This window comes from Onychomys torridus, chromosome 17 (genome assembly GCF_903995425.1).
Source record: "Onychomys torridus chromosome 17, mOncTor1.1, whole genome shotgun sequence".
Lineage (NCBI taxonomy): Eukaryota > Metazoa > Chordata > Mammalia > Rodentia > Cricetidae > Onychomys > Onychomys torridus.
The window spans coordinates 40,789,322-40,804,444 of NC_050459.1; the positions used below are offsets into that span (position 1 = coordinate 40,789,322).

At 48.8% G+C, this 15,123-nt stretch overlaps 1 protein-coding gene across 1 annotated transcript; it reads right to left on the reverse strand.

Annotated features, from left to right (window-relative positions):
* Positions 1-2,089: 2,089 nt before the first annotated feature.
* LOC118597752 (storkhead-box protein 1-like) lies at positions 2,090-3,106 on the reverse strand. Its single transcript, XM_036209428.1, has 2 exons — positions 2,978-3,106; positions 2,090-2,589 (listed from the first exon to the last, which is right to left on the reverse strand). The coding sequence occupies exon 2, from the start codon at positions 2,513-2,515 to the stop codon at positions 2,090-2,092; it is 426 nt and encodes a 141-aa protein (XP_036065321.1). The 5' UTR covers positions 2,516-2,589; positions 2,978-3,106.
* Positions 3,107-15,123: the final 12,017 nt, after the last annotated feature.

The window sequence follows — 15,123 nt, forward strand, 5'->3', positions numbered from 1 at the left end:
CGTTCCTAAGATGTCAATCATACTCTTCCAAATAAAGTTTCAGCTGGCTGCCTCTGGACATCCACTTAATGTCTTTTTTGTATTTTGATTTGTCGACAGTAACATTGTGGTTGAGAAGAAAAGGCCTGAGCAGGTCTCCAGGAGCTCCAAGAGAATGAGGAGGCCCTTCCACGGACACTGGAGTTCCATTAGAGAATTCCACAGCACCGAAGAATCCCTCAATCATTGTAACCACCGTTACTAAGGAGAAAGTGACCTGTGAGCAGAGATTTTGACCCCAAGGCAGTTCAAAGGGCAGGTGCCACCACCAGCGGGTACCAGCCCTGCTCTCTTTTCTGAGGACCTGCCCTGCAGTAGCAGACTCCCGATCAGGGGAAGGTCAGCCTGGGACAGGTCGCCATTCCATCAGGCAAGCAGCTTCGGTGATGAACCTTTCAATTTTGCCAATATGCTTCTCTTTGCTTAATACAACAGATCGCTAATTCCTGTTTGTAAATACTCATGAAACGAAAATATGAACACAGTGAAATGTTGATGAGTGAAACACTATGCTGGCATTCAGGAGGTAGCAAAACTGTAATAGTGGGGTGGAAGGGGGTTCAGACGAGACAAGAATACAGAGGCCCATGTTAAACTTCGGAGTTGTATGATGGGTACACGAGGTTCAAGCCATTATTTTTACATTGCATTATACTGTACATAGAAGTTTCCCGAATTAAAAAACAAAAGCCTGAGGTCAAGTTTCAAATGAAACTCAAAATACCGTAGAAAAGCCTTGAAGGTGCTCAAACATGGGGAGGAGGATTCTCCCCCAAGTCCTGCAGGCAGAGCAACCCTCAGAGGCGCTAATCTCGGCCGCTTGAGTAAGGCAGGCAGGCATAATTACAGGGGCTGAACGGGAGAGGGGTGAGCAGAAAGAGAGAGAGAGAGAGAGAGAGAGAGAGAGAGAGAGAGAGAGAGAGAGAGAGATCTTTGAGACGCAGCAATAAGCAAGCTTTCACTAGCTTTTTATCTATTCAAAGGAATTTTTGCAAAAACAAACCTCTGCTACGCGAAAATAGACAACACACAGCAAAATTTAAAAAAAATGCTATAAATTTACCATCCGCATAGAAAACACATTAGCAGGTAAAAGCTAAGCCTTCACGGGAGGCGCAGGGACCCAACAAGGCCGCTTTACAGGCTTTTACAGTCTGAACTTTTGACCTCCTTCCAAAAATGTCATAAAAGAATTTTTAAGCCCTCGAACTAGAAAGAATGCTTTCTTCATCGAGTCGTTTCATAAAACATCTCTATGTGCCGTGTTTGCTCGTAGCCACCGGGCCCAAGGTCCAGAACTAAAAAAGTATTCTAAGCGCGAGGTTGCCCGGGATTAAGATAAAACACGTTAAGTAGAAGTGAAATGAAAACACAAGTCAAACCACGAAAACGCCTCTCCAGCTACCTCCGCTCACTGTTTTCTTTTCTCCTTCGCCACCACCAAACGAAAAGCTCAAACTTTGTCCCTGGCTCCTCTCCGCTGTCTTTTCTTTTTTTTCCCCCTCCGCCTTCAATCACACGACCCTCTTTGGAAGCTGCCCCACGAGCAAAGCATTTAAGAAGAAACGTACCTTTTGTCTGGTACGGAAATGCGGCGGGAGGAGAACGGCGCCAACCCACCTGAGCTGAGCGACGCGCCCCCCCGAGGTCGCCACCCTGGGAAGGGACGTCGCGGGGACCGAGATGCAGCCGAAGGGCAGGCCGCGTAGACCTGGTGCTACCGGAATCCCGACACTGCTCACCTTCCCTCCTCCTGGCTCGCACTCCCCAGGCCCACGGGGCGCGGAAAAGCTGACACTCGTAGCCCCGACCCGCGCGCACCGCCGGGCAGCCGCGCCGCCTACCTGGCCAGCCCCAGGCACCGCCCCGCGGGGCGCGCCACCGACGCGGCCGGGAGGTTCTGCAGGCCGCCCATGACGCGGGTGGCTGAAGTACCCAGAAGTCCCCCGATCCCGCGCTCCACGAGCGCTGCGGACCCCTCCCCGACCGGGATGCGCGCGAGGATCCTGGGACCCTCGGGAACTCGTACCTAAGCGCCGGCTCAGCACCCTCAGAGCCCCGGACAGGGCGGGGACCCCCGCAGCCCGACGGGGCGGCGACACTCACCCAGGCAGCGGATCTGGAAGCCGGATGGGGGTCGCAGTGCCCTGCGCGTCCAGCCCTCGCGCAGCGCCTCGAGATGCTCCTCCTTGCCCTGAATCAGCAGGACCTGCTCGTCGATCCAGCCCAGGAAAAACGTCTCGGCCACCGCGGCGGTGACCTTCTTGTTCCAGAAGTGTTGCATGTTCTCCGCTTTGAAATCGGCGAAGATCTCGTAGCCGATGTGGTGTCGGGCGAGCTGCCGGGGTTGGGTCGGGGCTGGGGGCGCAGGCTGAACCGCCCCGGGCTTCTCCTCGGCGGAGCTGTCGGCTGGGCCCAGGACGATGGCCAGAGAGTGCGGCGCGATCTGTAGAAACTTCTCCATGTTCCCAGGCATTGGCCGCAGGAACCGCGCTCACCGATGCCACCGCTGCGCGACGCTAGAGGGAACCGGCGCGGGAGGGACCGCGGCTGTGGGACGAGCGGAGAGCGTCAGGGTCTTGCCCGGAGTTAGGGGTCCGCGCCTTTCCCCCACCCGACGCGCCCCGCGGGGGCACCGCGGTCCCCAAGGCTCAGCCCGCGCGAGGGCACAGCAGGTCGCCGCGCGGTCGTGCAGGGGAGGGACAGCGACGCCGAGCTCGCTGCCCCCGAGGTCCCGCGCAAGTTACCTACAGCTCCGGGCCACCCTCGGGGCACCGCTCATTTTCCAGCCGCGGCACCCTCGCTTCCCTTGGCACCAGGCAGCCCCAGAGGGGGCGGAGACCCGGAGGAGGGCAGCCGAGGGGGCGGGCAGTTCCCCGCGATCCTGGTTATTCCCTTGACTCGACCTGGCTGGGAGGAATTCCAAGGAGGTCGGTACCGGAGATCGTAGAGGTGGCGAGGTTGGCTGGGAGAGTTGAGTTGGAGCGCCCGGCTCCCGGCAGATCCGGAGCGGGGGAGGGGGGACGCGCGGCGCCACTTGGAAGGCACCGATTCCGGAGCTGCGACTGTCGCTCCGCCCCACGCTCCACCCCCGCCCCCACCTCCCACCTCCCCTCCGAAACAAGTGGATTCGCTGGCTGGTTCATGTACCCCCTTGCAAGTTGCTTTTTCAAAAACCTAGTCAACCACGAAAAATTGTCATCAGTCCCTCCTCCCAACTCCCGTGGACCCTTCCCTCTGCTGTCTCCAGCCTGTGTGCGAGCCTATCCTGGAAGAAACCCAGCGATTCCCGGGGTTAGTTGTGCCGCGGGAACGGTAATTATCAGGCCTTTTGAAAACCTTTAACCTCGTTTCTTTGCAAAGTTCCAGCTAAAGAGGCGATTGCCATAAGAAGCGATAGGGTGTAGTGATTGTCCAACTTGAGTGTGCAACAAGATCACTAGGAACACTCGTTAAAATCCAGATAGTGGCCACGAGATGGCTCAGCAGATAAAGGCGTTTGCTGCCAAGTCAGACTGCTTGAGTTTTACCCCGGGAACCCACATGGTGGGAGGAGAGAACTGACTCTCGAAATCTGTTCTCTGACAGCCAGCGCAGGCACGAAACCACACACACACACACACACACACACACACACACACACACACGTCTGTGTGCGTTTTTTAAAAAAATTAATAGATAATTAGACACCACTCCTAAGGTCTAACTCAAAAGGTTGAGGTAGTGTGGGGAGGAGAGGAGAAGCTTATTCTTTTGTCATTTTTTTAATTCTTTTTTTTTTTTTTTTTTTTGAGCTGAGGATCGAACCTAGGGCCTTGCGCTTGCTAGGCAAGCGCTCTACCACTGAGCTAAATCCCCAACCCTGTTTTAAATTCTTAATCACGTTTATTTATTTTGTGTGGATGAGCACGCAAGTGGAAATCCGGGGAAATCAGAAGACAGCCTGTGCTCACCACGCAAGTCTAGGTTGTGTGGATTTGAACTCCGGTCATCAGGCTTGGCAGCAAGCGCCTTTATCCACTAAGCCATCACGTTGCCTCTTTATTCATAATCTCTAAGGAATGTCTGGGCACTGCTGTTTACTGGTTCTGGACCACCCTTTAAAAAACAAAAAAACAAAAAAACTGACTTGGAAAAAAATACTCAGATGATGTGCGTGTGAGGGGGGTGTCAATTAAATTTTTTGCTGGTGGCTTCCACAGAGTCTAAAATCACAAAAGTCACACACAAAAGCACAGACTTTAGTCCCACTGAAGGGCAGCCTTGGGAACCTCACTGAGCCTGGGTTTCCCATGTGTTGAATGGGAGTTGGGTCTTGCCTTGGCCCTCTCCCCTGAGAAAGGAATTCAGCCAGGGGGTGGAGCCGACTGTGTTTCTGCCTTCAGCATGGTTCACAGACTCCAGGTGCTCCTTGGACATCAACCCACCCTCCATCGACAGACTGCAGCTGGAGCTTCACATTGTGCCCCCAGAATTTCCCGCTGCCTGGCGAGACCTGTTATTTTCTTGCCCGGGTGTTAATGCTGCTCTCTTAGGCTCAATGTGCCACACACTCTGTTCTCTGGGCCCCGTTCTGGGTAATGGGAGCTGGAAAACAAAAGACAAACAGAAGGCACGCTTGAGACAGTATTCTTGCTATACATTTCTGCCTTTATTATGATTGTTTTGCATGGTTTCAGGCAAAGCGGCAAGAATTGTACAAAAAAAAAAAAAAAAAAAGACTTATTATCTTCACCCAGATTCCAGAACCGTTACGATTCTATTATCTCCACATACACCCAACTTTTTTCCTAAACTTTTAAAAATTTCTCCATTATTGCTATTTTATTCTTTTTTTGTTTTATTAAGAAATTTTCTATTCATTTTACATACCAACCACAGATCCCCCTCCTCTCGCTTCCCACACCCCCAGCCTTCCCCCCCAACACACCCACCCCCATCCCCACCTCCTCCAAGGTAAGGTCTCCCACGGGGAGTCAGTGGAGCCTGGTACATTCAGTTGAGTGAGGCAGGTCCAAGCCCCTTCTCGAAGCACAAGGTGTCCCACCATAGACACTGGGCTCCAAAAAGCCAGCTCATGCACCAGGGATGGATCCCGATCCCACTGCCTGGGGGCCCTCTAAACAGTTCAAACTAAACACCTGCCTGGCTTATCCAGAGTGCCCAGTCCAGTACCATGGAGGCTCCCCAGTTATTGGTCCACAGTTGATGTGTTTCCACTAGTTTGGCTGGCCATCTCTGTACATTTTCCCATCATGATCTTGATGTTCCTTGTTCATAGAATCCCTCCTCTCTCTCATCGATTGGACTCCTGGTTTGAAATATTTTATTCTTTGTAAGTAGCAAATATCTTCTTAAGATTTCTTTTTAACTGTGTGAATGCCTTATGTGGGTACGTACATGGAAGTGCAGGTGCCCACAGAGACCAGAAAGGGTTTCAGAGTCCCTGGAGTTTGAGTGAACAGGCAGTTGGGAGTTGCCTGTGGTGAATTCTGGGAATCCAACTGGGCCTTTGCAAAAGCAGTCCACATCTCTGCAGCCCCTAAAGTATCTTTTGTAAAAAAAGATCTACTTGCTGGGCAGTGGTGGTGCTTGCCTTTAATCCCAGCCCTCCAGGAGTCAGAGGCAGACAGATCTACAGAGGTCTACAGAGTGTATAGATGTGACAGTCTTATTAAGTAAGAAACACAGAGCCAAATGCAGAGTTGAAAGCCCAAGAGGTTAGAGCAGTAGCTAAGTGCAGAGACTAAAACCCTTTCTTACCCTTCGCTGCCGCTGCTGTCCTTCCCCTAAGAAAGAAGCCTACTTCCTGTGTATCTGTCTTTTTATTGACTTTCTGTTCTGCCTTCTCATTGATTGCAAACCCAACCACATGACCTCCTCGTCACTGCCTGTCTATACAGACTTCCAGGTCTTCAATGGTTGGTGCTGGGATTAAAGGCGTGTGTCTCCATGCTGGCTGTATCCTTGAACACACAGAGGTCTATCTGTCATGCGATCAGGATTAAAGGTGTTCACCACCACCATCCAGCTTCTGCTATGGCTTGCTATTAGCTCTGACCCCCAGGCAACTTTTATTTATTAACATACAAATAAAATCACATTTCAGTACAAATAAAATATCACCATAAGACTGAGTTCTAGGACAGCCAGGGCTACACTAAGAAACCTTATCTCATAAACCACAATAATAACAACAAGAAAATCTACTTACGTGTATGAGTACTTGCCTGCATGTATGTATACACATCCTAAGTGCCTGGTGCCACAGAGATCAGAAAATGGATCAGACCCCTGCAACTAGAGTTACAAATGGCTGTGGGCATACAGATGCTGAACTCAGGTCCTCTGCAGGAGTAGCACATACTCTCCAGCCCCTCCACAAGTGTCTTTTTGAAAGACCCTTTGACACTGTATAAGTATCACATGGCTGCTCCTCCAATCTTTCCCTAACACATACGCGGGCTATTGACTGCAGCCTGGTTTATGATGTGATTGTAAGATCTGGTGTTGTAGGCTTATTCCAGCATTCCTTCTGCTCTGTTAGTGTTCTACTGGACCAGCATGCTTCCCTTTCTCCTCTGTTGAGTCTGCACCCGTGGGGACTGGACATTCTTAATCAGGAGATTCTAAGACTTAGCCATCATTACTTATATCTCATACTTAGCACAAAGTGAGGCCCATAGACTCCTCTACAGCTGGCCAGCTCTACTGTCCTTATATCGAACCTATGGTTCTCTGAGTACTTCCTTACGTTCTGACATTTCAAGACATTCCAGGATCTTTTTGCTCCAGCCAAGGAACCAGACACTTTTCCAAGGAATGCTACTTCTTTTCATTTTTATTATTTTTAAAGATTTATTTATTTATTTATTATTTATTTATTTATATGAGTACTTTATTTGCATGTATGCCTGCATGACAGAAAGGGCATCAGATCTCATTTTCGATGGTTGTGGGCCACCATGCGGGATTGTCTTCGGCCAGTCCACCCCGCAAGATAACCCCGCCCCCCACTTTATGCTATATTGCCCTCTTTTCTCTGTACTGCAACAGTAGTGGGGGAGGGGTCATTCAAATAGTTGGTGTGGAGTAGGGCCCATGACAGGTGAGGGATCTGAGGTACATAACCTCTCTGAAATGAAGAGCTGTCACAAGAAAGCTGACATTGGCTAAGGTGCCTGACACCTGCTGGGGGTGCAGCAGAATGTAGTGGGTAGCTATTCCAGCTTTGACTTGGAAGTACCACCCCCATTGAGGCTTCTGGTAACTGTCCCGCCTAAGAGGCAGGGCCGAGAGGGAGCCCTTAAGACCTGAGATCCGGATGTGCCAGCTCTCTTGGTTCCTGGATCCTGGACGCTGGAGGTAGACCGAGCAGAGTTCTCCAGAGAACACCTTTCCCGGACCCTGTAACCTATCCCTGTACTTGTAAGTTACCCAACAAAATAAACCTCCCTTTTAGCTACTTAGAGTTGCCTTAATACTTCCATCAATTACAGACTATCCATCACCATCCTCTCCAGTCTTGAACACGTCATGCACATGTTCCTATCATCATTAGGCTAGGGCGTTATCACAAACATTGTCACATCTTGCTTTTCTTAAAACATGTATTATCATAGGAATGCAGGGACCTGAAAAGGTCACCTGGACACATTTTCCTTATGGTGAATGGCTCCCTTCCAGAACTTTCTTAAGTGACTGCTGCTCACACAGGGCCATCCCGAGATCCAGTCTTTTCAAACTAGGCACAGACGTTGTATGTCAGAGCGGGGTCTCCATCACTGCTTCCCTGACCCTTGGTCATGAAACCCCTCAAAAGCTGCTCATCGGCATCCTGATTATTTCTCAGGCCTTTCTACAGCTAAGTACTTCAAGATGCCCAAGCAAAGCGTGTTCTGTGACTCAGGACTTGGCCCTTCTTTGCCTTCTATTGCTGTGCTAAACGCCATGACCAAAAGCAACTTGAGGAGTAAACAGTTTATTTCTTCATACAGCTTGTACTCCGTCACCGAAAGAAGTCAGAGCAGGGACTCAGACAGGAACCTGGAGGCAGGAACTGAAGCAGAGGCCATGGAGGAATGCTGCTTACTGTCTTGCTGTCCATGCCCACTTACTTTTTCTTGCAACCCAAGAACACCAGTCCATGGTGGTACCCTCCCACATCAATCATTAATCAAGAATTGCCTACCAGCCAATCTGATGGAAACATTTTCTCAGTTGAGATTCCCTCTTCCCAGATGTCCTTGACTTTTGTCAAGTGGACAAAAAAACTAACCAGCACAGACTTCTCAGCCCAAGGATGCTGTTGCTCAGCTTGTCTGGAAGCCGCTATGCCTGTGCCCAGAGATCACTCTCCATATCAAGTTTATTTTCTTGATGTTTGTTGTTGTTCACTTGATGGGGTTTGGGGTTTTGTTTTGTTTTTCAGGAGGGTATTTTGTTTTGTTGTTTTGGTTTGTTTATTTGTTTGTTTTGAGACATGGTCTCAAATACAACTGTCCTGGCTGGCTTAAAACTCACCCTGTAGACCAGGCTGGCCTCGAACACACACAGATCTGCTTGCCTCTGCCTCCCTAGTGCTGGGATTAAAGGCCTATGCCTCCGAGTTTCTTTTCCATGAGTGGCTTTTGAGCAAGCGTATACCAACCCCCACTGTAAGTGTAATGCACGCTTTTCCCTAGGAAAATAAATACTACTTTCAACCCATGCTTCCTCTCATGTTCTCAACCAGACATTTCTCCTTTGATCCCCATCTCAGATACCTCCCACCCCAAGGGAGGCTGTTATGAATTTGTGTGACCAAACGGCCTGCTTTAACGATGACCCCAGAGCAACAACAACAATAAAACAGACTTTGTCTGGACCACTCAAAGAACCATGCTGTAAAATAGATGATTCTGGAAAGACGAATTCCATCTTTGAAAAACAAGCAAGAGTTTCTATACCCTGCTCTCTCTATCACAGCTCTAAGGTGTGCAGAGCCATGTTTCAGTCGAGAGGGACACTTAATCTTCAGAGAAGAACCCTCTTTCCCAAATTGGATGACTCAGTCTTCAAGGCCTTGGTGAGTCTTACCCACATCCTCTTTTACTTTTGTTTTGTTTTGTTTTGTTTTGTTTTGTTTTGTTTTTCGAGACAGGGTTTCCCTGTGTAGCTTTGTGCCTTTCCTGGAACTCACTCTGTAGCCCAGGCTGGCCTCGAACTCATAGAGATCCACCTGCCACTGCCTCCCGAGTGCTGGGATTACAGGCATGTGCCACCACCGCCCGGCCTCTTATTGCAGATGTCATTAATGGTCTTTCCTCAGTAACAGCCCTGCCCCCTACCCCCCACCCTCATTCCCCATCCCCCCTCCCCCCCACTCCCCACCCCCTCATCCCAGCCCTGTGATGATGGTGACATTTGTCCCAGCACTGGTGTGGAAGGTTTTCCATTCTTGTAACTGTCTTTCAAGGCAGCTGCTGACCACTCTCATTATGTTGCAGATTGGGAGACTGAGGCACACAGAATGTAAGTAAATTGAACTGCCAAGCAAAAAAGGCTATAAAGCTATCTAAACCTACAGTCTAGTTTCTTGCCACGCCATGCAGTCAGTTTAGCTCACCAGTCCCTAGCAGGCAGTCTTCCCAAAGATCCTTCAACAACGCCTCATGAATGACTTCTGTTTGGCACCTGCATTCATGATTTGTTATTGTGGGAACAAATTATCTCCAAAGAAGCAGACATTCATCATCTCCCTCTGTTGGTTGGTCAGGAATCCAGGCCCGGCCTGCCTGAATGCCTCGGCTCACCATCTTTCATAGGGCTCAAAGCATCTTAGGCCTCACCTGGGTATGGATTCACCTCCAGGCCACTCACGTGGTTGTCGGCAAGGTCTCAGGTCCTGACTCTCTGGAAGTCCTCTCTGCTTCTGGTAGCATGCACAACTCCCAAGGGTACCAAGGCATGCCAAATGGCTTCCTTGTGTCACCCAAAACAGAAGTCACAGTGTTATCTTAGAAGTGATGGTTTCTAAAAAGTCTGAGGGTTAGCCGGGCGGTGGGGGCGCACACCTGTAATCCCAGCACTTGGGAGGCAGAGGCAGGTGCATCTCTGTGAGTTCGAGGCCAGCCTGAGCTACAGAGCTAGTCCTGGACAGGCTCCAAAGCTACAGAGAAACCCTGTCTCGAAAAACCAAAAAAAAAAAAAAAAAAAGAAGAAGAAGAAGTCTGTGGGTGGTTCCCAGGAGGGCAGTCATTAAATCCCAGCCCATACTCAAGAGAACTAAACAAGCATGTTAATAGAGCCAGACAGAGGCCATAGGGGTCTTCCAAGATGTGTACCGCTTAGAAACTGCCTACGGCATTCAGAATGAGCTGTGAAGAATTTCCATCTACCCGAACAGTTTACAGTGTAGCCATACATGAAAAGAGCACCTTCTATATAAATGCTGTGCGTTTCCAGATACTTAACAAGCTCAGCCATACACATGCACACACACCCTACAGAAACGATTTCTCTTCCAAAAACAGATGCCATCTTAGAGGATATGCTATGAGGACTCAATGGCACTAAGATGAGGGTCTCTGGGGTCCTAGTCCCATCACTGCCCCCGTTATTCTCAACCCCGCTAACATGGAGTGGGGGTCACAGCACCAGGCGCTTCAGCCAGCTAGTCACAGTAAAGAAACAGCAAGGGGTGAAGAGTGTTGGGGTTGAGGTCTCTTCTCCCCTTCTAGAACTTAGACCCTGAACAGCTGGCATAGGTCTTCTGCATCAGAAAATGCAAAGGCAGAGATGGCATGTCCAGGGGCCATCTCTCTGAGCATAACTACCACAGTAAGGAATTGCTTCCTTGCCTAGGTTTCCTATCCGAGATCTCATGTAGACCCTGGCAGCCATGAGAGTTCCTAGTCATTGTCCAAGAGAGAGTGTTTACCACTTATCAAATGTTTCATCCTTATAAAACCTGTAAGGAATTGTAAAGAACATTTGTTATTCTAGTGTTCCAAGCCCAGACATGAGCTTCTCAGGGGTCATGTGCTCAAGGTCACACAATTGATACTTGATCAAACCAAGATCCCAACTCAGGCTTCCTCAACCTGCAACGCTGGATTCCAAAGGAATTGAAAACTCACAAGATAAACCACAGTTCGATTATTTATAGAACATTCTCCTACCAATGGCTGGAAAAAAAAAAATGTTCTGGAAGAAGGTGAAGGAAGTCCTCGCAAACATAACCCTGCAGTCTCCAGAGCGTTGTTATACCTCGGGGGAGCATTCACCTCTGTGTTCTCACATCTACAGTTCAAGGTGCGTGGGCTTCTGATAAAAGGACATGGTGAATGAAACCACCAGCGCCTCTCCCTGCCTGCAGTCAGCTGCAGTCTTGCTGGAAAAGCTTATCAGCTGCTCCTTGTCCAAGGTGCTAGAACAGAAGCCCAAACTAATCATCACTCAGGAAGGCACATTCGGGTCACGTGCCTTCGGTTTGGAATTCATGGTGCTGGTCAATGGCCTTCTCTAAAGATGGCTACCGCAGAATCTCCTGTTCTCATGCATATCTGTGATAAAACCTCACCACCACCACCACCCCCAAGGGGTAAAGCCTCTCTTACCCGCCTTTACTCTGCTCAGACGCTGTGATTTCTTTAGTCAACAGAGTAGAGCTGAGGGCATACTGTCCCAGATCTGGGCACAGACCTGGTTGATTCCCTGGTTCCCACTCATCTCTCCTCAGAAGGCAGCTACCTTGTAACCAGTATGAGACTATCACGTGAGGACTCTCAAACAGGTCACAAGGATCCGGCTATGGAGCAGGGCGGGCTGCCCCCGGCTGTTGACATTTTAGGCCAGGGCTCGTGAGTATAGAAATCATTCCAGCCCCAGCAGACACCTGGAATAGAATGGGGACCCTAGACTGATAGCCCCCACTGAGCTCTCCCATATGCCTCCAGCTAGCCCACCCTAGCTAAAGCTTTAGTTTAGATTCCCTTTTTACAGAATCATGATCATAATAAAGTAGTGGCCACTTTATATCACAAAGTCTATAATGCCTAGTATCACTGGGGGACTGGGGCAATAGTTCAGTCAGTAAAATGCTGCCATGTATGAGGAACTCAGTTTGAATCCCTAGAACCCACATTAAAAACCCAGGTGCAGCCAGGCGGTGGTGGGGCACGCCTGTAATCCCAGCACTTGGCAGGCAGAGACAGGCGGATCTCTGTGAGTTCAAGGCCAGCCTGGGCTACCAAGTGAGTTCCAGGAAAGGCGCAAAGCTACACAGGGAAACCCTATCTCGGAAGAAAAAAAAAAAAAAAGGCCAGGTGCTGTGATGCATATCTGTGATCCCAATAGTGTTAAGATGGGGGACAGAGGCTAGAGAGATGGCTCAGAGGTTAAGAGCACTGACTGTTCTTCCAGAGGTCCTGAGTTCAATTCCCAGCAACCACGTGGTGGCTCACAACCATCTGTAATGAGATCTGGTGCCCTCTTCTGGCCTGCAGACATACATGCTAGATACATAATAAATAAATCTTTGAAAAAAAAAAAAGATGGGGGACAGAGACAAGAAGAACCATGGAAGCTCATAGGCCAGCTAACCTGCTCTACATGGTGAAATTCTAACCAATGCGAGACCCTGTGTCAGACAAAAGAAAGAGTGCTCCTGAGGAACAACACCCAAGGCTGTCCTCTGATGACACACGCCCTGTGCATGCTGGCACCGGCACCCGCCCACACACTCACAAAGAACTAGACCATGGAACACTCGCTTTTGCAATACGTACGTATTTCGTGTCGAGCTATAATTTATGCAAATCTGGGCAGGAAATAGTATTTCAGTGATACATTAATTATGGCATCTATGAAAAGCCCATTTTAATAAAGAAAAAAGATGATGTATGATATTGCTTTTATAACGTAAGTGTTTTGAATCTGGCCATCTAAGTCTGTGCTTCCAAGAGGCATTTGAGTCTGTGTCAAAAACAATGTCGTCCAAACAAATCACTCACTAAAATCTTACCCTCGTAGGTGTCTTAGTCACTAACCACAAAAATAAATTCCGCAGTTTATGTCTCCCTTAAACCTACCAATGACCCAACCTCCCTCAAAATCTTGTGTGGGTTTTTAAAACAAAACTAAGATTTCCTTATTTTATTATGTGTGTGAATGTTGTGCCTGCATGCATGCATGGGCACCACAGGTATGTGCAGGTCAGATGAGGGAGTCAGATCTCCTCCAACTGTAGTTTGGGATGATTATTAAACACCATCTGGGTGCAAAGAACTGAACCTGGGTTCTCTGGAAAAGCAACAAGTGCTTCTCATCGATGATAGATCCAGCAAATTGTTTTTAACAAGGGGTCTCTTTTGTTTTCCTGACACACTTTGTCAAAACGTTCCAAAGTGGTGCTCAGTGATGGCCCATCTATTCTGATTGCTCATCTATTTTTTCCCTCAGGATAATCCATCTCAAGTCCAGGGAGATGTGGCTCCTTGGGAAAAGGACTTTCTGTACCAGTATGAGGCTTTGGGTTCAATCCCCAGAGCCCACAGAAGAGTCAGGCGCTGTGACATGCACCCAGAACCTCAACACTGGGGCCTAGAGATAGGTAGGTTCCAGGGACCTGCTGGTCAACCAGTTAGCTTAAATGGTGATCCTCAGTTCAACAAGAAACACAGTCTCAGAAAAAAAGATGGAGAAGTGAGCAAGGAAAGACACTTGATGACAATCTTTGTCCTCCACACAGGTAAGAACAGCTGTACAGTACAGACGTGTGTACATATACACACTCCTCACTGCACACATGCATACACACACACACACACACACACACACACATCATTGGTAAGAACAGCTGCACAGACATGTGTGTGCATGTACATACTCTTCAGTACACACACACACACACACACACACACACACACACAGACACACACCCCACAGGTAAGAACAGCTGTACAGATGTGTGTGCATATACATACTCTTCAGTGCACGCACACATTACACATCACAGGTAAGAACAGCTGCACAGACATATGTGTGCATATACATACCATTCACTGTGCACACACACACAAACACACACATGCATGCACACACACAGGCAGAGTCAAAAAGAATCTCTTTTAGGGCACAATTTAATGTGGCCTTGTGTGGTGAAAATTGGTTGTAGAGGTGTCTTGAGATGCTCTGAATAATGACTCCACATTAGTCTGCTTTCTATTGCTCTAACATAGTATCTGAGACAATCAATTTTTGTAGTTCATTTTGTCTAATAGTTTTAGAGTTTTCAATACATAATCAGGTAGACCAGTTGCCTGGAACCTAACAGAGGCGCCTGTCTGTGGTAATATTTTGTCTGTGTTCTAACAAATAAAGCTTGTCTGGAGATCCAAGTGTGTAGCTAGCCACTAGTTAACCATAGAGGACAGGCAGTGGTGGCATACACCTTTAATCCCAGCACTTGGGATCTCATGCCTTTGATCCCAGTACTTGGGAGGCACATGCCTTTAATTCTGGCACTAGTGAGGAGAAAACAGGAAATGATAGGGTGGGTCAGAGAGAGGAATATAAGGCAGAGTGGAGACAGGAGCTTGGCCCCCTTTCAGGCTGAGGAGTTGGCAAGGTAAGAGGTGGCTGTGACTTGCTCCTTTGTCTCTGATCTTTCAGCATTTACCCCGATGTCTGACTCCAGGTTTTTATTATTAAGACCATAGACTTGGAGCTACACTGTCAGCCTCAAAGTGTCGTGGGTTACAAAGACACAGGAGTAAGAGACCAGGGCCCCAGGGCTCCTTCATGAGCACAACTCCAACGATGTAATCTTTTTCCTCTTGGGCCCACATCTCAGAAGCTGCATCATCTCCCATTGGCACATAGACTAGGGCCCTTTCCTCAGTCTTTGCTGTCAACTTGGCACAGCCTCAAGTCTCTCGTGGAACCCTCTATTGATGGACGGCCCAGATCAGATTGGTGTATGGGTGTGTCTACGAGGAATTGTTTCCACAAATGATTGATGTGGAGGGATCCAGCCCACCTTAGGCAGCACCATCCCCAAGCAGGTGGGCCTGGGTTCTATAACAAAGGCAGCAGAGACAG